Source organism: Ursus maritimus, unplaced genomic scaffold (assembly GCF_017311325.1).
Source record: "Ursus maritimus isolate PB19 unplaced genomic scaffold, ASM1731132v1 scaffold_17, whole genome shotgun sequence".
Classification (NCBI taxonomy): domain Eukaryota; kingdom Metazoa; phylum Chordata; class Mammalia; order Carnivora; family Ursidae; genus Ursus; species Ursus maritimus.
This window is the reverse complement of record NW_024424119.1, coordinates 2568153-2590652: the sequence shown is the minus strand read 5'-3', so window position 1 is coordinate 2590652 and position 22500 is coordinate 2568153. Positions and strand designations below refer to the sequence as shown.

The 22500-nt window shown below is 35.2% G+C and overlaps 1 protein-coding gene across 1 annotated transcript in view; it reads left to right on the top strand.

Moving 5' to 3' along the window:
• Positions 1–22500, top strand: part of PTPRD (protein tyrosine phosphatase receptor type D) — a 301900-nt gene that overhangs the window by 116347 nt on the left and 163053 nt on the right. The window contains exons 9-13 of the mRNA XM_040632317.1: positions 768–1037; positions 3974–4555; positions 15275–15408; positions 17955–18099; positions 21520–21825. Coding sequence (XP_040488251.1) covers positions 768–1037; positions 3974–4555; positions 15275–15408; positions 17955–18099; positions 21520–21825 — 1437 coding nt within the window. The remainder of the gene's footprint in view (positions 1–767; positions 1038–3973; positions 4556–15274; positions 15409–17954; positions 18100–21519; positions 21826–22500) is intronic.

Here is a 22500-nt window from a genome sequence, read left to right as displayed (position 1 = left end):
TTGTTGTCTGGGTTCCAGCCATTCTCCCATCGTCCTAAGCACGGGCCTTGAGACTTCATCTTGCGCATGCCTTGCATGACCCAGTCCAGTATTTCTACTGGCATTGGCTTTGTTTCTTCTTCTGTGAGCATAAATTGATATGTGTATATATTTCTGTGTCTGTTCCAGTGTTAGTGTGAGGTCTTGAGGCTGCATCTACTCTGAGTCTGAAAGCAAATAAATTGCACTTTCCATGTCCTATAGACGATGTTTTCCAGGGCTGGGATGTGACAGTGTGCTCCCACACATACATTCACATCAACTGGAAGTGCACAGCACTGAAGTTGGTTTTGTTACTCAACTTAAACCTGCTGGTGACCTTCCAGCCCCCTTTTCTGCATATGCATGCATGCATAGGATCTTTGCTATATGCATGCATGTATATGTTTTTGTGTTTATCTTATGCATGATGTTTGTGTACTGTTTGTAGATAGTTTTCTTGGTTTTGTTTTGTTTTGTTTTGTTTTTGTGGGGCCCTTGTAGGTCTGAATCAACTTTTGTATGAATGTGTCTAAGATATCAATGACTAAACTAAATACTTTTTTCTGTGTATACACAGACCATACTTGTATGGTCTGTATTATCCACAGTTTTTCTTTGTTTTGTTTTTGAAAAATCCACAATATGTTTCAATTGTTTAATTGTGTCTGTAGAGTGCATGTCATATGTTTAACAAGCCACTTTATCTTGCCTTTTATTTTATCATTTTCCCTTGTGTTTTGTTCCAGTTCGCCGTGTCCCACCAAGATTCTCTATCCCACCTACTAATCATGAAATCATGCCAGGTGGAAGTGTTAATATCACCTGTGTGGCCGTGGGGTCACCAATGCCTTATGTGAAGTGGATGTTGGGGGCAGAAGATCTGACACCTGAAGATGATATGCCAATAGGAAGAAATGTACTAGAACTGAATGATGTGAGACAGTCAGCAAATTATACCTGTGTTGCTATGTCAACACTGGGTGTCATTGAAGCAATAGCACAGATCACTGTCAAAGGTATGCTTAATGGTGTTTGCTTTGAGGGTCTGGCTATATTAAAGTCCCCTGACTAATGTCCCTACAAACTCTACCCTTGGAATTCTAAAATGAGTCAATTCATCTGAGTTCCATTTTCAGAGTCTAATCATATCTGTGGTATTGTTTAAGATACACATATCTAGGTAGAGAGATTCTCTCTTGAAAGGACTGACAGCCTAAATAATGATAATCATCAAAATATTTAACAATAGGCTGGGCCCAAACACTAACCAGGCAGAATAAGAAATGTTAGACACTGTCAAGCATTATGGTAGAACTGATGCAAACAGGTTTCATATTAATCCAGAACCCTGGTGAGAGTGCATGATAGAAAAATACAAATAAGTGTTAATAAATGCTCAAATCCATGAGGACAAAAGGAAAAGAAAGAGAGAGTTAAATCAACATGGTCTAATAATAGATGTTTTAAAATTTTGATGGGTCCTACCTTAAAGATCAAAATGTAAGTGGCATTATATTCTAACTTTATTTCTTATCTTCTATACATGGAGTGCTCAAGAAATATTATTTTCCTTAAGTGCACTAAATGTAACCAAAGTTACAGATTTCACAAATATTTTTGAAACAAAGAAAAGTAAGCGTGTGGGGTACCAGTTGTTTTTATCAGTGTTTATAGAATTCTAGAACAATTTTGTAAAAAGGGTCAAACTGAGGGTGACTTTAGGTTCTTGCAAATGTCTGCAGCTATTGCAAAAATGAACACAAATTATCTTTGCTATCCAGAAAGTATGATCCTAAAAAAATATAACACACATGTTCTAATTGGTGTCATATCCTCCACCAAACATATATATCAAGTATATGCCGTATACAATAATGTGACATGAGAACAAAATTACATGCCAGGGTCAAAACTAAGTCATTTAAAATAGTAACATTGTATTGAATATCCGTAAATGTATTAAGCATACTTACACTTATCCATGCATTATAGGCACAAAACCTATACTGCGACAGCAAAACTAAAGTCTGTTAAGTGTCAGTAAGCACACCTTTAATTAGCAATATTTTTATTTTCCTTAATAATTCAGAAACATATCTAGGGAAAATTTGGATCATCTACTTTTTTGAAAAATGCCAGTCCAGAATAATTGAACATTTCTTCAAATGTCTTTTTATTATTATTTTCAGTAAAATCCTTTGGCCAAATATTATCATTCTGTAGTTCTTAGAGTAATATGCAAATATTGAATCACCTTTCTTATAATAACTATTTCAGTTGCAAATATTTGAAGGTTTACTGAAGACCTTCAAGAATTCAAAATCAGGAGTCACATTAACTAATATCTTGTTCAACTTCTTATCTTTTTTTTCCAGGCTCTTGCCATTCCCTACCCTCTCTACCTCAAAAATAAGTAAATATAAGGGTGAATCCTGTAGGGAAAAAGTAAATAGAAACAAAAAGCAACTGGAAGAGAGTGAGGAAAACGTATCCCGACTCATTCGTTCAGTTAGGCGCTCATTCAGCTAACACTGTGAGGCAGGAGTCTAGGTATTAGGGATACAAACGTAATCAAGTACAAGTTTGTGACTCTTGAATAGCTGCCATTCTAGAGAGTATTGTACTTTTTGCTTTTATGTTGAAAAGGAAAAAGGGTACGAAAGAGCTGATCATATGAGTGTTACATTCTGGGTTTTCTCTCAGAAGTTAGCTGGTGGAATTTTGTCTCTCCTGGTAATAAGTCCTTTCAAAATCATTCTCCAGGGTGAGGCACTTAGGTGTGAGGTCACCAGTGTGGATGGTTTGTATTCTTAATCAGTAGCATTTTGAGTGAGGTTCCTCTGCTAAAAGGAAAGAATTGAAGCTCTAAAAGATGGAGTTAATTGCAAATATTAGTCAGGTAGCTATAATTTCAGGTACTACTGATATTGAATATAGACACCATATTATGATAGGAAAGTACTTTAAAAAGTTATTTGTGAATATGCTTTAATTTATTTCAACGTTTTTGAATATTAACTAAAAACCATGGATTTGAAATTAATCAATTTGAAATTTACTATTCTTTCTTACCTTAAAATTCTTGATTAGATTATTTTTTTTTAAGATTTTATTTATTCATTTGAGACAGAGACATACGGGGGGCAGGGAAGAGTATGTGCCCGCACATGAGTGGGGGGAGGGGCAGAGGGAGAGGGAAAAGCAGGCTCCCTGCTGAGCCAGGAGCCAGACTCAGGGCTGGATCCCAGGACCTGGGGATCATGACCTGAGCCGAAGGCAGATGCTTAACCATCTGAGCCACCCAGGCGCCCCTAGGTTATTTTTATAAATTATAGTAATATTATCTATGTCTTACAGCTGGAAAACAATATGGATATTATTCTTCCATAGTAATTTAATGCCATTTGAATATGTTCCAAATTGTGTTCTTTTCAATGTTGGTATTTAGTTATGTCATGTATTTCTTGACGCAAGGGGCTAATTGGCCAAATTCTTGGTTATAATAATAGTCATAATTGCAATTAATGTTTTTGAAGGTGCTGGATACATTCTGAGAGCATTACTGGAGTAGCTCATAGATCTTCACAGCAAACTCATGAAATACAGTTACCCAGCTGTTAATACAATCCAGTGATAGTTATTCCCATCTTCCACATGTGAAAACTAAAGCAGAGAGGTTATGCAACGCATCCAGGATCACATAGCTAATAACTGGTGGATTTGAATACAAGCTTCAAATTACAGTGCTCTAATGTGCTTCTAGTAAAATGGGATTTGTCCCCTATGCATCTTACTGTACATCCTACCCACTTAGAAAACAATCTTTTGTTATAATTTAATCTAATTAAATCTTCAGTAGATACATAATTCTGTCATTCCAGTAGTAGAGCTTATGGATCTTTGTAATATCTTAGAGATGATGGATATTCACTGTCCTTTTTTTCCCCCTAAGCCTTACCCAAACCTCCAGGAACTCCTGTAGTGACTGAGAGCACAGCCACAAGCATCACATTGACGTGGGACTCTGGGAACCCTGAGCCTGTCTCTTACTACATCATTCAACATAAACCTAAAAATTCTGAGGAACCTTACAAAGAAATTGATGGGGTGGCGACAACACGCTACAGTGTCGCTGGACTAAGTCCCTACTCAGATTATGAATTCAGGGTTGTTGCTGTCAATAACATTGGGCGGGGACCTCCAAGTGAGCCTGTGCTAACGCAAACCTCAGAACAAGCACCATCCAGTGCCCCACGGGATGTCCAGGCGCGGATGTTAAGTTCAACCACCATTTTGGTACAGTGGAAGGAACCTGAAGAACCAAATGGACAGATCCAAGGATACAGAGTTTATTACACAATGGATCCCACTCAGCACGTCAACAACTGGATGAAGCATAATGTAGCTGACAGCCAAATCACTACTATTGGCAACTTAGTGCCCCAGAAAACATATTCTGTCAAAGTTCTGGCTTTCACCTCAATTGGAGATGGTCCTCTTTCAAGTGACATACAGGTCATCACTCAGACAGGAGGTAAGTCTGGTTCTGGATGGAGAGTGGGGCAGGTGGGAAGGAGTAGGTACGAAGAGGTGTGAATGGTGAAAACAAATAAAGGACAAAGATATGTATGAATTTTAATTTTTGAGACTTAGAGTTTCTAAATGAGAGGTTAAGATAAGCATGTGGAGTGGAACAGGCATGGACACCTGCAAGACTAAATAATACTTTTAAGTGAAGGGATGAATTTAGCATTTTTTTTAATTTGTACCTAAGTGACATGAAGATTCTTCTGCATGAGATAGATGAATGCATCCTTCATGCAGCATTTTGAGACTAGAACTATGCTGCTTTATCCTAGTGACTCTGATAGAATACTCTTACAAAATTATTTAGCTTATCAAAGATTGGGTGGTTCAAGATAAAGTTGAAAATAAAACACATTTAAATGTCTTCTTTTTTCCAGGCAGCTACCCACTAAAAATACTCTCCTAATGGTTTTTTTATTTTTTATTCTTTGTATGGCTTCATGGGTGGAGAAAGACTAGTTATCAAGATCTAGATCAAAGTTTGGGGCCTCAATGACTCATTTTACTGGGCATTAGAGCAGACTTCACATGCTTTTATGGAGAAACACTTGGCCCTTCCAGTGGTTTTATTTTCATAAGCGAATATCAGACCTCTCTGGTCTTTGATTCAAAGTGATCAATTTTGCCTTGGGTTGAGAATATGACATGGCAACTTTCTTCTAAAGTTTATTCTTGAACATCTGAGAGCTATTAATTTGACTCCTATAAGGTGTTGGCACCTCATAACTTGCATTAATCTCAGTGTTTGGACAGTATGCCATTGGTTGTTCTGAGAATCTACATAAAAACCATATTAAAAAAACATATTATTGGACATAGTAGCTATAATCTGAAGGTGTAACTCATTGATAATCTTGAGAATGAATTTTCTGAGGTGTCAGAACTAGATAAACCTATGTCTAACCCTGATTGTTTTCATGTTTCATGCTTTATAAAGCGTATCACTGAGGGTGTTTACCTATTTTCCCTGGTTACTAGAGATCTCAGAACATATATATAGCCTGCCTGGCTTTCTTTTATTTTTATACCATTATTGGGTTCTTGCTGTTTGTTCATGGATTTATTATTTTCTCTAATAATATGAAAGATAGTTATAAAAAATATACTTATCACAATTATACTAAAGAACATTCATATATCTTCCCTACTTGGCTTCTGCAGTTCTTATGTACTTATTTGCTATATTAATATACAGAAAAACATTGTAGATTAATTTTTCCATATATCTCATACAAGAAAGTGTAGAAATCTGTGAATCTTGTTCTTTTTCTTGACTAAAACTGATCAATTATTATGAGATTATTTTTTATTACACTATTTAAGCAGCTCCCTAACCATTTAAAGATAAAAGAAAATATATAAGAAGAACATATACCTGTGTTCCACTTTTAGTTTTTCTGATTTTTCAGTGGTGATGTATTTATTAAAGATTTATTTATTTATTTGAGAGAGAGAGAGCGGGAGAGAGAGAGGTTGCGGAGGGGCAGAGGGAGAGAAACTCAAACAGGCTCCCTGCTGAGCGTGGAGCCCAGACACAGGGCTCAATCTGTCCACCCATGAGATCATTACCTGAGCTGAAATCACTAGTCAGATGCTTAACTGACTGAGCCACCCAGGTGTCCCTCAGTGGTGATATCTTAAAAATGCTTAGTTTTGGAGTAATATAACCAGAGTTTGAACTCTGGTCTGCCATTTTTAGCTCTATAACCTTGGACAAGTTACTTCGTTTCTCTGAACTTCGGTTTTCTTATCATCAAAAATAATAACCATCTTACAGAGTTTAGAGGTGATATTTGGTTTCTAAGGCTACTGTAACAAAATACCACAGACTGGTGGCTTGAACAACAGAAATTTACTGTCTCTCCATTCCGGGGGCTAGAAGTCTGAGATCATGGTGCATGGAATAAGTTCCTTCTCAGGGCAGCTTCCGGGCCTCTCTCCTAGCTTCCGCCGGTTTGCTAGCAATCTTGGCTGTTCCTTGCCTTGGGGAGGCATCACCCTGATCTCTGCCTTCATTGTCACATCATGTTCTCCCTGTGTGCGTGGCTTTCTGTCCAAATTTCCCCTTTTTGTGAGGATTCCAGTCATAATGGATGAGGGCCCAACTGAGTACCTCATCTTAAATAATTACCTCTGCAAAAATCTTGTTTCCAAGTAAGGTCACACTTTGAGGTTTAGGAGTTCAACATATGAAATTTTGTGGGATACACTTCAACCCATAACAGTCGCTAGAGTAGGTAATGGATAGAAACATTTTATAATTGAATAAGTAATATATAATACTCATCATAATAAAAACAGCTACATATGCTGGATACTCTGCTGTGAACGTTGCGTGTATTTTATTAGTATATTACTACCCAATTAGGTAGATGTGGAATTACCCCATTTGCCAATGAGTAACTTGAGGATTGAAGAAGATTCAGGAACTTGTTTTATGTGGTCATAAGGTTGGTAAGTGGGAAAGCAGACTTTAAATCCAGGCACCCTCCCTACTTTAAAGCATCATTACTTTCAAATTAATAATTTGTTTTTGTGGTAGTTTTAGTCCCTGCTAGATTTTTGTGCCCAATAGGCACTCAATAAATAGAGGCGGTAAAGACAGTCATTCATTTATTCATATCTTTATTTAAGGATTATATGTAATTTACTTCTGAAATACTTGAGGTAGCTATTATATTATCCAAGTACAAAAGTACATTAAACCATTTAGATGTAAAAAAAAAAAATAAATAAGCTTATCTGAAAGTATTGGAAGGAATACCTCTTCTCACAGGTTATTATACTTGATTGCTAAATTTGGTTCTAAGTTTTCAAACCACAAATTTAAACATAGGAATCCATAATGTTTTATAACTTTTTCCCCCCAATACTATGAAGATTTAGCTATCTTAGACACCAAATACTTCCTGGAACTAAATTCAACCAAAACGTAAGAAGACTTGGGAATCATGAGAATCTTTATATTCAGAACAGAGAAAACAGACAGTAATGCCTTTGGTCACAGTTTATTGAAAGATATAGAACTGATGTTTAAATAGACCATATTTTGGTTTTCGGTATCACCAAGGGACATGATATGACATAAGCCATAACTCAGTTCAGGTAGTGCTACAACAGGGACAATTGAGTTAATGTGATCCAGGGACTCTGAACTTAGAAAAATCTGGATGAATGGGTCACAGATGCATTAGAAGAGTTGTTCCCAATCTCTGAATATTTTTACATTATTTCCAAGAAACTTGTATAATAGTTGTACTTTTAATACTCAGTGATTGAGAAGATATATAATGACATAATGACTTGTGCCTGCCAAGATCAATAGGCTAAGAAAACCTTCCAAAATAGCACAATGATTTGATCTGTTCCCTAGGCTTAATTAACAAAGGCCATTTGATGTTAGTGGACACCTGCCAAATACAATGATGTTAGTTCTAATATAATTAATGCTGAGCTGCTCCTTTTTTTTTCTTGCTGACTATTTCTTAGGATCATAGCTAGGGACATAAAATCATTATGAAATATTCTTTTAGAGAGGCTATAGAAAATTTGAGGATATATACTTATTTTCACTGCAATTTTATCTTTCCCAAACTTATGAAAATTTACTAAGATGTATAAATTTCTCATGTATTTTAATTTCATATATATGAAGATATAAATTTCTATGTCTTCTATATCTGAAAGGTCATTTCATTTTTTTAATCTTTAATTCACTGCACTAATAGTCCTATTTTTGTTTAAAATTGGACTCTGAAGAAACAATATGTGATAACAAAGTGTGTTTAAGAGGGGAGTTGTCACTTTTGATCTCATCTAAGATTATTGTTTACATATTGATGTAAATGGAGGATTGATAGCAATTTATGTATTTCTGATAACATAGAAATTCAAAATATGATCTATCTATAATTAATAATATTTCCCCTTAATCATGACTAGTCATACAGTTGATAATATTACGTAATTTTTAAATGGTTTTAGATATAAAAATATTTTGGCTAAAATAATTATTTTCTAGAAGTGGGTTAATTTTCCAATTTTTCCATAGCTTTAACTCTTGGCATTACATTCACTTGCCCCTAGTTTACCTTAAAAATATGGAGAATACAGTATATGGCCATTGTCAAGGGAAGAATTTATATTGTGCTAGAAAAAGATTTCTACTACTAGAATACACATTTTGAAAGGATGTCTTTTTATATATTTTTCTTTTTCTTTTTTTTAAAGATTTTATTTATTTATTTGACAGAGATAGAGACAGCCAGCGAGAGAGGGAACACAAGCAGGGGGAGCGGGAGAGGAAGAAGCAGGCTCATAGCGGAAGAGCCTGATGTGGGGCTCGATCCCCTAACGCCGGGATCACGCCCTGAGCCGAAGGCAGGCACTTAACCGCTGTGCCACCCAGGCGCCCCTTCTTGTATAGATAATTATAATAAGAATATATGGCAACTATATTATAGTATAAAATACAAATAAAACTGTGACAAAGAACATAGTAAATTACATCTAAAACCTAATACCCTAAAATGTTGCTTGCTGTTCATGCTGATTGGAGCTGTTTGAAATCTGTTAAATCTTAATGTTTGTTTTTTTCTTTCTTTCTTTAGAAAACATATCTAACCTCTAGCTTTTCTGTGCATTTAATAGATTCCTGGGAAAAGTCTGCTGATTTCTATGTGTATACTTTAATAGTATAGGTCTTTTCCTTTGGAAGGAAAAGAATTATGTCTATTTACTGAATAAATACTGAGTAGTACCAAATTTAAACATTTTGAAGAAGCTAATTCTACTCCAAATTCTGGGCATTGAAGAATTGTTATTAAAAAAACAACAAACAAACAAACAAACAAACAAGCTATGACATTTAGAAACATGACTTTTTAGGTTTCCAGAACTTACTAAATCATTTCATTAGTATATGTCAACAGGCCTAAATAAGCAAACTAGAAAAGGACTGATTTCCAATTTCCCAAGTTAGGAGTCCAATTTAAATGCATTCTTAAAATAGTTTTAGCAAAGGAGATAAAAGGAGTTTGAGTAAAGGATCTCTGGATGTAAATACAACTGTAATAAAATTTAACTTTACACATTGATATTTAATGACAATTGAGAGTAAGATGTGTGCATGTGCTTGCGTATTAAATATTTATTTTATCGATGATATATTTTTGGTACTTACAAATCAGACTCCTTGTTTTGAATTCTGTTTTGTTTTACTCCCTCTATAATTCTGTCCATTGCTTTTATTATTGTTATCATTTATTAAAATGCTAGATACATTTTCAAATGTGTACCTTATTAAAGTACTAAGTATTTTAGCAATAATAGGTTTCCTACTTTCTCCGATATTTCGTGTTTATCATATGGCTAAGAGAAACTGTTGGCTGGCCATTTATTACATGTTAACCTCTTTCTCTTTAGAAATATTTGCTTAATTTTACTTAAGTATTGATTTCTTCTAATATTATTAGCATTTCAGCTGATATATAGATCAGATTCCCTTCATCTCTCATTTATTTTCCATTCTCTGTCTTTGAGTTGTCTTCAGATATTTATATGGAGTATAATAGTAGTACTACTCAAATACTTAACATACATCAGTGGGATTATAATCTTATTTTAGGGAATTGATACCTCATATTTGTATTTCCTTATGGACATTAAGTAATCAAGAAAAAAAGTATAATGTTGACATCACTTTACAGAATACAAACATTTCTTAAATATAGTTTTACGGAAAAATTGTAAGTTCTACCTCCATTTCCTCTGTCCACATCTAAATTCTAAATTTGGTTTATGGTCCATAATATCGCATCTCCCTTGCTAATGTAGAATGATTGCACAAAAGTTTCTGGATGGTCTTTTTAAATTTTTCCAATGAGTTTCCAGAATCCCAGAGTTTCCTATAAAATTTATGTTCAGTTAATTGGTGAGGGAAATGCTACAACACAAGAAAATCTCTTAAATAAAAGTAAAATAGACACAGACAAACAAGAAGTGAAGACAAAAGAAAGCCAGTAAGTTTGAGGTGTAAGGACTGTGAGAACATTTGGATAGAGAGAGAGAGAGGGAAAGAGGGGGTAGATAACACAAACATAAATGTTAATAGAATCCGAAGCCACCATGATTGATACACAAGTCTAACTGGCAAAACATGAAGTACTCCCTGTGTTTCCAAATAGTACAGAGAAATAAGACCATTTGGAGACCCCTAAAGTGCTTCCTTATATACATATATTGTGATCATTAGGACTACTATGTTTGCGGAATGTAAAAATAAATCCATTAATTTCACTGCTTTTTTTCTTTTACTTTGATGATTTTATTGTGGTTGTTTCAACTATGGCTAAATGACTCTGAGGAAGCATCTCTAAGTGAATCTTCAATTCCCAGGGAGATCTAAGTAGTGGCACCTTAAGGTGTTTATGAATATAGAGCCTGATATAATAGAAAGGTCTTTTAAAGCACTGGTCCATTTGCTGGATTTCTCCTGTAGATATAATTTGCCCCCTATCGCGTTTTTCAATTAATTTAAATTAATTCAATTAATTTCCAATGGTTAAAAATGGAAAGATGTTACTTAAAAGATTCACTATCAACTTCTGTTGAAAAATCAGCAGTTCAGGCAAGCTTGGACCAACATTGCACAAAGTCTGCAATCTCCTCGTGCTGAATACTACCAACTCTTCAGGTGGGCCAGGCACTCTCCCAAATGGCCCCAGACCCCACCTCGTTTCCATACTCTAAGTGATCTGCCTGATACCTCTGGACATTTGTATTGCTTTTTTTTTTTTTTAAGATTTTATTTATTTGAGAGAGAGAACATGAGCAGAGGGGAGGGGCAGAGGGAGAAGAAGGCTCCCCACTGAGCAGGGATCCCGATGTGGGACTCCATCTCAAGATCCTGAGATCATGACCTGAGCCAAAGGAAGACTCTTAACCAACTCAGCCACCCAGGTGTCCTGGACATTTGTATTTCTAGCACAAGTTTAACATCTGGTAAATTAAATAACCCTCCAGACCACTTCAAAAGAAGGACAAGATAGAAGCAGAGGAAGAGAACCTTGCATATATTATTTGAAGTCATCTGACCACTACTTATTTTGTCCAAGAATTAAATGAACAGTACACCCTCTGAAGCTTTGAGCCTGTTTAATTCATTATTTAGAAGGAGAGGTGTCTTAATAGACTTGGAGGGTCAGATGAAGTTTGTGTCACTAAACAAGGATTAAACATTGAGACCCACTGGGAATTTGTTCAAGACAAATTAAAGCAAAAATAAATAAATAAATAAAAATAAACAGTTTAAATAAGAAAAAGATAATTAGATTCCCAAGATGTTTTCAATTAATGTCAATTTATTATTAGCATTAGGCAGGGAGGAAATACATAACAAGCAATTATTATCCTGAGAGCAGACCTTCAGTTCTGTCCGTGTTTTTAATTCTTGACAATACTGTGTTCCAGTTTGGTGTAAGTCAGGAGTTATCACAAGGCTTTTCTCTTTCTCAGACTTGTGGAAGTTGGGAGAAAGAAAAAAGGAAACAAAAGTAAGGAGAAAGAAGTGACCACACACATATGCATATGTGTGTGTATTTTTAGGCTGAGAGCCCCTTTAATCATCTGAATATTAAAATCCAATCATAACTTCCCCATCCGTCTGATTGTTCCTGGCTTCCATTGTTGCTCCTGCCAGCTCTTGTGGTATTTGCCATTTAGAACAAATGTGTTCTCTATTTGCTTTGCTATTTTCCTGTTTATTTTTCCCTCTTTTCCCCCTTCTCTTGCTCTTGATCTTTGATCGTCTTTTGTCTCCATTTCTCAGTCTGGATGATTGCTTTAGGTCTCTCACTGGGTCTCTCACTTAAAGAGAGAAAGAAAAGAAAAAAAGAAAAAAAGATACCGCTTAGAGAGTATGTTCAAAGGCATCAAATTAATGAGTATCTCAAGGCCTCTGATAAAAAAGGAGAAAAGATGATGAATGCAATTAAAAATAAGAAGCACTGACTATTGGTTGCCTTATGCATCAGTCCAAACATGAGACTGTATGCCTGCATGTGAGGTACATACACGCGTGTGCAAGCACTCGAACACACACACACACACACACACACACACACACACACGTTAACACGCCAGACAGAGGAATTCTGGAAACCATTCTGATAGACCTGTTTAGACTTTGATCTTTTTTTAAACAAAATACTTTTCTTTAGTCATATTACAGAGAGATGAGAACAAAAGAAAAAGAAAGTAAAACAGTTTATATTTCCAAAGATCTTCTTACATAGGAAAATGGTGCTTCAAGTATTATTTAAGAAATTGAAGTCATACATCAGCTACAAATATTATTTTTCATAAGTTTTTCAATGTTTGTGCCCATTCACCAAAAACACTTCACATGTTCTTTTCCCCTCTAGTATAAAGTGTTATTGTTCTTGTTTTTTATTAAATATACACAGAATTCTCATGTTTACTTGTGAGAATAAGGGCATATGGTCAGCTATAGCACTTTAAGACAGGCCACAATATCAGGGGTAATGATCCAGATATTTAATGGCCAGTGTGGCATGGGCACCAAGCAATTAGAACAGACACTGGCCAAGGACAATGTACGGTTAGCCGGGCCAGTGACGTCCTGAGCTACCTTAGCCTTGTGTATAAGGGATAGAGGACCTGGTGGGATTTGGTGTTAACCAGGAGGCTGGGGTTAGTAAAACCTATTCTAACACAGCATTTGAGTAAAGTGTTTTTTTTTTTTATTATTATTATATTGTGTTAGTCACCATACAGTACATCCCCGGTTTCCGATGTAAAGTTCGATGATTCATCAGTTCTGTATAACACCCAGTGCACCATACAATACGTGCCCTCCTTACTACCCATCACCAGTCTATCCCATTCCCCCACCCCCTCCCCTCTGAAGCCCTCAGTTTGTTTCTCAGAGTCCATAGTCCATGCTTCATTCCCCCTTCTGATTACCCCCCTTTCTTTATCCCTTTCTTCCCCTACCGATCTTCCTAGATCTTATGTTCCATAGATGAGAGAAATCATATGATAATTGTCTTTCTCTCCTTGACTTATTTCACTTAGCATTATCTCCTCCAGTGCCGTCCACGTTGCAGCAAATATTGAGAACTCATTCTTTCTGATAGCTGAGTAATATTCCATTGTATATATGGACCACAACTTCTTTTTTTTTTTTTAATAATGATTTTTTATTATATTATGTTAGTCACCATACAGTACATCCCCGGTTTTTGATGTAAGGCTCGATGACTCATTAGTTGTGTATAACACCCAGTGCACCATGCAATATGTGCCCTCCTTACTACCCATCACCGGTCTATCCCATTCCCCCACCCCCCTCCCCTCTGTAGCCCTCAGTTTGTTTCTCATAGTCCATAGTCTCTCATGTTATGGACCACAACTTCTTAATCCAGTCATCTGTTGAAGGTCATCTCGGTTCCTTCCACGATTTAGCTATTGTGGACAATGCTGCTATGAACATTGGGGTGCATATAGCCTTTCTCTGGATAGATGTCCCATTTTTTAATACATCTGATATATAGCTCTTTCACACTGTCTACTGCATGGGTTATATGACTAATATAAGAATTATATATGACATCTGATAAATTACCATATTTCTGATAACAAACGTATTCTCTAAACTTTCTGATTTGTGTAGTAATTTAGCTCCATCTCACTAGGGACAATATCAAGATTACATTAGGAGTAGTATATTAAGTCACTTAAAGTCAATTAGGGAGACGTCTGGATGGTTCAGTCAGCTTAGCATCTGCCTTTGGCTCAGGTCATGATCCCAGGGTCCTGGGATTGAGTCCCTCATCAGACTCCCCACTCAGCAGATAGCCTACTTCTCCCTCTGCCAGCCACTCCCCCTGCTTGTGCTCTCTCTCTCTTTCTCTCTCTGACAAACAAATGAATAAAATCTTTAAAAAAAGAAAATCAATTAGAAGTAATTATTTATAAGCGATAGTTATTTTTTTATCTCTTTTTCAAAATGTAGGTTGGCAAGGAAAAATATTACGTCAAAAACTAAGGATGTACTGTATGGTGACTAACATAACATAATAAAAATTATTATTAAAAATAATTAATTAATTAATGAAAAAAGAAAAATACTACGTGATTCTGGTTTACCAGTAGGTTCTGTTAATGGGGTTAAAGGTGGAATTTTATAAACCTAATCAGAAATAATTTTGAAAGTTAAATGCAGTGCTAGAGAACAAGTTCTCAGTTGTAAAATAACAATTTTTTTTACATATTTAGCACTTGTTTATGATTTAGGCAATATTGATTCCACGTGCATTGTATGAATCATCTCATTTATTACTTACAACAATATTATGAAATGTTATTTGTGAGACCAGATCTATTATCAGATTTATGCTCTGTTCTATGTTTGCTAATTCTCTATCTTGTTTGTTTTTAAACGGATGAGGAACAAGTGCAGTGTTAAAAATATTCTTGTACCTTGAAGGAGGAAAAATGGACTATAAACAATGTAAAGGACCTAGCTCTCCATTAAGTTACACATGTGGATACATTTTGAGAGGTTTAAACAGATGCACTAATGGAAGGGTTTTTGAATACTCATGGTGATGATGAACTCAGTCCTTTGCCTTCCTGTTTTTAGTACCAGGGCAACCACTAAACTTCAAAGCAGAACCTGAGTCTGAAACAAGTATTTTGCTGTCTTGGACACCTCCACGTTCAGACACCATTGCCAACTATGAACTGGTCTACAAAGATGGAGAGCATGGCGAGGAGGTAAGACTGATTCTCACCTTCTCATCATTCACTTTACTGGGGCACTACTCTATTTTCATGCCCAAGTTCCGACAAAAGGTCCGATGTCTATAGAGCACTTCGGTGGGAAAGATTTATTCATCAGAAAAAGAACTTGACCCCAAAAAACAGAATATTGATTTCAAGCCTTTGGGGGGTGGAATGGGGCAAACACCAACAATAAAACAGCTGTTGTCCCTATTTCCAGGTTTCCAAGCCTCTTCTAAAGTATCTAAAAGAATATACCCCTTGAGACTTAGGGACTTCCTTTATTTCTCTTCTGCATTATAGTACTTAAGTCATATAGTACTTAGGTCAAATGTCTTCCAAGGCTTTGGATGGATGAATTTATCTAAACTGGTTTAAGAGAAAGAGGCCCTGTGGCAAATGTTTATTGCTATGCCCAGACTTATTTGATATGGATGGGAGTATATATAATGTTTGAGTATGCTATGCAAATAAAATAAGTTGTACACTGAAGAAGTCTGGAAATTACTGATAGTTACTGAAAAGAGAAACAAAATAAATATAACTAATACATATACTGAGAGGTAATAGTAAGGATTTCACATATATTAACTCATTCAGTTCTTACAATGGTGCCATGAGTCAGTTTCTGTTTTTAATCGATTTCACACCTAACAAAATGAAGGCACAGAAAAAGTTAAACAGATTCCCGCACATCTCACACTACTGAATGGCAGAATTGGGATTTGAAAATCTAGGTAATCAGGTTCCAGAATCTATCTTTTTAACCAATAGGGTATACTCCTCTTGGGTGTACTTTGTATAAATTATAGAAATCAGTATTAAGGCACATCTAATATTTTCAGGATGGGAATATATGATATTAATGAATGTATCATAATGAATGTATTTCTTTTGTTACTGTGAAATCCAGTCTGGAACATTAGGACAAAAATGTTGGTGATACTATATGTAAAAACTCAATCCACATAAGTCATTTTATTACACCTTTTAGTATTCTTTATCTTAAAATATCTTCACAAAGCTAGGTAGCTCTTAACTTCTAACAGTAATACCTTTTTTTAAAACACTCACATATTAAATGAAATATTATCAGTTAACTTATGGTATATCATTCTGAATGCTGTAATAAATTAGTATGTTCCTATAAACTTCTATCTTATTACAGCTGTTTGAATTGAGCAGAATCTCCAAAGACCAGGTTCTAAATGCAATGCTTTTAGAGTTAGCTAACAAAGCCAATATGAATTAAGTACTCAAAAAGTATGTAATTGAAATACTTTTATAACTTATAACTTAAAGTACTCATGTTACCACTATTGATGTTTTTATTAAGACATAATTCAACATCAATTTATTTTAAGTCCTTGCCACCACCCAACTAAAAAACAAAATTAAAACAAGGCAGGACAGTGGCGCTCCTTTGAGAATGCTGTGGATATAGGTGCTTGAATGTTGGCCCACCTACTCTGTTTTACAATTGTTTCTTTGGGGATTCCGTTTTTACTTACCATTTGGGAAATCTAAAACTTCTAAAAGCTTTTGTATTTCTGAGCCAGAATACCCTAGGGATGTTTTCTCTAGTTTTATATTTGAATTCCCCTTGAATGATTTCTGTTTGTGTGAACAGCAAACTCTATTTGATGAAAAGCCTTAAGATTATTTATGCCATTACTAGATTACATATTAGTGTGTATTTTAAGGCTTACTACAGGCTAATGTTCAATCTGAGATTGATTACCCATAGCTCTATTTTTGCTAAAATGCAAGTCAAATTTTAAGCATGAAAAGTAAGAGTTATAACATTCAATTAAAGAGACCTTATTTCAAAAGCCCTTTATGATGTTAAAATTTGCAGAAAAGTTTGTGACTTTTTTCTCTAGCTGTGTGCTCTATAGTCACAAAGAAAGAAAGTTTTAAAATGATTTTAAATCAGTCTAGAGTGATAATATGTTTTCATATAAATTATCCAGCTAACGAACATCTGATTTTTCTCCCATCAGAACTTTGCAATTTCAGATCTCTTGTAGCAATATCATAGAAACTGCACACTGGTTTCTGTTGCTACTTCTGGCCATATCTTCTTTGCACCAATTTAAATTGCAGAAGGTCATGGGAGATGAGCTAGATAATATCTTCACTTGAAATTGCACATATTGGCCAGACTCCACTCTCAGGGGCAGGTGTCACTTTCTGTTGTGGGCCACACATGCCCCTTAAGGTACAACACGCTTATGGGTGGTGGCCTCTTAACCTCCCTCTTCCTTGATGCATTTGGTCACTGCACCATCATTAGAATATCTCTGGCTTTCATTGTTCTGGTTGCCTTCTTTGTTGTAGAAATTTGCCTTTTAAACCCTGATATTTTCCTTGTATAGTTCCCCTGGTAGAGTCCTAGATACTCACTGTTGATTCTGTTTGTGATATTTTGATGACTTTATAACTCCAATGACAGACATCTGAGGTCGCAGGCAGTGTGCTAAAAATATTTGCATGAATCTTAATGAAAATGACCCAGTTCTTTCCTTACTTATCCACAGCAACGGATTACCATTGAGCCAGGGACATCTTACAGACTGCAAGGACTGAAACCCAACAGTTTGTACTACTTCCGCCTGGCCGCACGCTCTCCCCAGGGCCTGGGTGCTTCCACAGCTGAAATATCAGCCAGAACCATGCAGTCAAGTAGGTGTCTCTCTTTGCTTACTTTCTGCCCTTTTTCACTAGGAGGTGTTGCGTCTTTATCCCCCCCACACCCTGCCGCCAACAAACAAATCAGCTAATTAATAAGTTTGACAGTCAGTAGTTTCTACGCTAGTAAGCAACCGATTTGGAGATTACCACCATGACCTATGTTGGTTTCCAACTTGGTCCAAATAGCAGGTCCCATTCCCCCCCTTCCTAAACTGAAAGAAGTCGGAGGAGTTAGAAGACTTCATGAGGAAAATGAATGAAAGTTCCACCAGGCCCTGTGTAATGATTTATAAGGCTGTAAAGCAAAATTCTGGTTGAGAACACTGCCAAATAATCCACAAGAGGGCTTAACAAACTAAAGAGGTAACAAAGACCAAACCTTTAAGCTTTTTAAGCACACAGGTTTTTGGGGTTTTTTTTTTAAGTTTATTATTTATTTATTTATTTATTTATTTTAGCGGGGGGGGGGGGAGAGGGACAAATGGAGGGAGAGAATCTTAAGCAGGCTCTACACCCATGCAGAGCTGGCTCTATCTCACTAACCTGAGAGCACGACCTGAGCTAAAATCAAGACTTAGATGCTTAGTCAACTGAGCCACCTAGGCACCCCCTAAGCGCACAGGTTTTAACTTTGCTAACAAGCGGGTTTTTATTTCATGTGTTTGTTTCTACTCAGAGAAAAGCTCAGCTTTTGTGACTACTTTGTTATTAACTCTGCAATTAGTACATCCGGAAATTTGGAACATTCGTAGAAAATCTGTATTTGGACAAATTTAGGAATAATGGAATAATCACAAGTACATTTACAATCCTAAATTGTATTTTGTTTCCTCAGGTTCATTTCTTTTTGGAACTGTTACCCTAAAGCATAGTTGTGTTTACCACAATGGGGGTTCATTGTGTCCAGGGAATGTTGCTTTGTGTAAAGTATTACATGAAAGTTTTATTTTTGATGGAAAGTTTGGTGACTTAAATAATACTATGGCTTGCTCTTTATTAGTAAGTTTCTATAATTAGTCTATTAAACAACCAATTACCTTGAATTGAACAGTTTTATGGATATATTTCCCTAGGTATTTTTTTGATACTTTATATTTTATATGTGATTTTTGATAGTTATATATGCAGTAGATATGTGTAATCGCAATACATTGAATTTTGTAAAAAGGATGCTCTGCTGACCTAAATATTAGACCTATCAGCAAACATGAAATTTGTATTTTCTAAAAAATGAATTCTCTTTCATATAAGCAAGTCTAGATTCTATAGAAATTTAAAATCTTCCAGGTTTTTTGGAAGATAAAAGTTATATTCTTTCTCTTTCTCAAAACATGACTGTTGGTACAAAAAGTATTAGGATCCTATTACTTAATCCATTAGTGACGATAGCCTACTCCCATAAAATTCCCTTTCTTCTAAAAAATGAATCATGTAAATTAATGCAGTTTTGTATATTGTACAGGATAACTCTTAAACTCAGATATTTAATTAAAAGAAATGTGACATGCTTCAATATTCTGTTTTGCATGGTTTACAAAATTAACTTTTTTGCATGCATACATACACACATACCTACTTACATACATAGAGAAAGAATGGACATTTTATAACCACATCAAAAGCTTATCTACTTTTTATTTTATTAAAGTAAAAGGTTCAAGAGATGTTGACTATATTCTCACAGAATAGGAGGTCTGAAGGTAGCAATGTAGTAAAAACCAAATCAGCTTTTTAAAAAGAATTACAAATGAGTCCTTGCTGTTACATGAACAGCTCAATTTATTATGAATAATGATAATGCATATGAAATAGTTTTATAATTTGAAACATAAGAACGTGTAGTCAGAATCAATAAAAATGATAGATATTCCTGTGATTTTGCAAATCTTACTCCAAATTTTCAAGACTGTCTTATGAGAATGTCCTCTTCATCAGTGCAGGGAACTTTCATTTTGATTGACAATAATAAAGAACCCAAGACATGTAAATTTAAAAAGACTGATAATCCTGTAAACAATTAGATACAGATGATGCGATATAATATTAAGACCCACAAAGTCTAAGGAAATACCCAAACTACATATTCACGAACACAAAATTTTCTAGGATTTACTCATTCTACCACATCAACGCCTTAAAATAAATAAATATTGATATATATATATCATCCTTTTTATTTGTCCTTTAGGAATTATATATAATTAACTTTAAAAATAATTTATTATAATGGCTGCATTGCTCTTATTGCTTTTTTAATTTTTTTAAATAATGATATGTTTGGGTGATTTGATGGAAAATAATTGCTCAGTAAGTGACCATTTTATTTTATAATGGGCAATGAAAAGTTTATCTTTTAACTCTTATGTAAATTCTAATTTACATGAATAATTACATACAAAATGAAAGAAATTTTGCACATAAGTCATATCTTTTCCTGATAGTTCTCAGGTTTTTTTTTTTTTTAAACAGTTCTTTTTAATGGCTGTGTTACTGACATTTTGTAAGGGATAGATGATTATTATTGATTATACCAAAATTTGTTGGTGGGATCTAATTCTTTACTAGCAATGGTGTCTCAAGAAGAGTTATAATAATTTTTTTAAAAAGCTGAAAGCTGATGTAGGGTAAGTACAAGTTACAGTCAGAATCAACAAGCCTGACATTACCCTCGGGTAGGTAAATCTTGGACTACGCGTTTTCATCCTTTATTGATTCTGCGTGCTCACTGTATATGGGCTACAGTCAATGCTAGATTAACACCTTTCCTTAAAACTGGTCAGGCTGACTCAGTTTTTCACATAGTCAGAGGGAATGCTCTTATATTTGGGCTTTTATTTCTTTTCTTTCTTTTTTTTTTTAATTGGAATTGGTGAAAGGGCATCTGACAGTTATTGCAACTTTTTATACTTGAAAACCCTTTCGCGAATGAATACTGTATATGAATCACCCTCATTCTAGGATGTAGAAGTGAAAGCTTGAAACAGCATCTGTGAAACATCATCAGACTCTCATGTAATAAATCTTGCAATATTTACAGGTTTTTTTAAAGTTGGGTAGCCTGTACAATAGGGCTGGGGAATACTGAGGGATTGGTTTAGAAGAAGAATTTAAATTGCAGGTAGGTAATTTTATTTGAGGCTCTATTATCTCAAGGTTTCATGTTCACATATTCCCCCCACCCATTATTTAACAATTATTTTTGGTCATTTATTCATTTTTTGGTTTATTCATATTACTAAGCCAAGGTACATAAGTTTAAAATTTTATTTTAAGTTTCAAAGCCTTATTTTCGTTTTGTTGCCCTTATTGTTCGTTTATTTATTTTTGCCTTTTCTTTTGTTTTATCATTTTTTTTTCCAACCACTCCTGTCCTTTCACTCAAACCCTCCTTTAACTCACTACCAAAATAAGAGCCGTCAGCTCCTCCTCAAGACATTAGTTGTACCAGCCCAAGTTCCACTAGTATTTTGGTAAGTTGGCAACCTCCACCAGTGGAAAAACAGAATGGCATTATTACTGAATACTCCATCAAGTACACCTCAGTGGATGGAGAAGATGACAAACCTCATGAGATTTTGGGCATTCCTTCGGACACTACTAAATACCTTTTGGAACAGCTGGAAAAATGGACTGAGTACCGCATCACTGTAACAGCCCACACAGACGTCGGCCCTGGCCCCGAGAGCTTCTCCGTGTTGATTCGAACTGATGAAGATGGTATGTTGCCTCTGCTACGTCAGTTTGCACCCTTCTGACACAATCTCGGTCTGCTGTCTTTTGATAGGCTAACAGTAATCCGTTTTTCTCTGCTCATCTTTTTTTACCCAGCATCGCTGTAACTTCAGTAGTTTTTGCCAAAGACCTATCTTTGCTGCAGCCTGGGCATTTTTTTTCTTTTTTTCAATCTCAACTTAATAATTTGCTTCCCTTTAAAAGAACACTTTGCTCCTATGACCTTGTAATCCAGGCCGTTCTCTGTACGTCTGTCTAAAGTCTTCTGCGTTTTTCTTGCGTTTTTTTAGCCACTTCTTTTACATTTTGAAGTTAACTTTTCAAATCTGCCTTCTTATCTTCTTGTTGCCTTTTTGTCTTGCATATTTCAGAGACACTGATGCTCGGCATTCAATTTTTGGCATCTGTTGTTTGGAAAACCTTTGATATGAGAAAAAAAGAAGAAAACTGATATAATCAAGAATCTTTTTATTCTGCTAAAAAGAAATCTTTAAAAAAACACACAACAATCAACAACCAGTTTTTGTTATTATTTCAATGCTACTCCTCTTTGTGCTTTAATGCTTTGAGCCTCAAAGCATCTTCCTTGGCTTTTGTACATTTTTTACATGTTTTTCTATTTCTCTGATACTCTTTTTTTCTTCCATTTTTTTTTTTTTT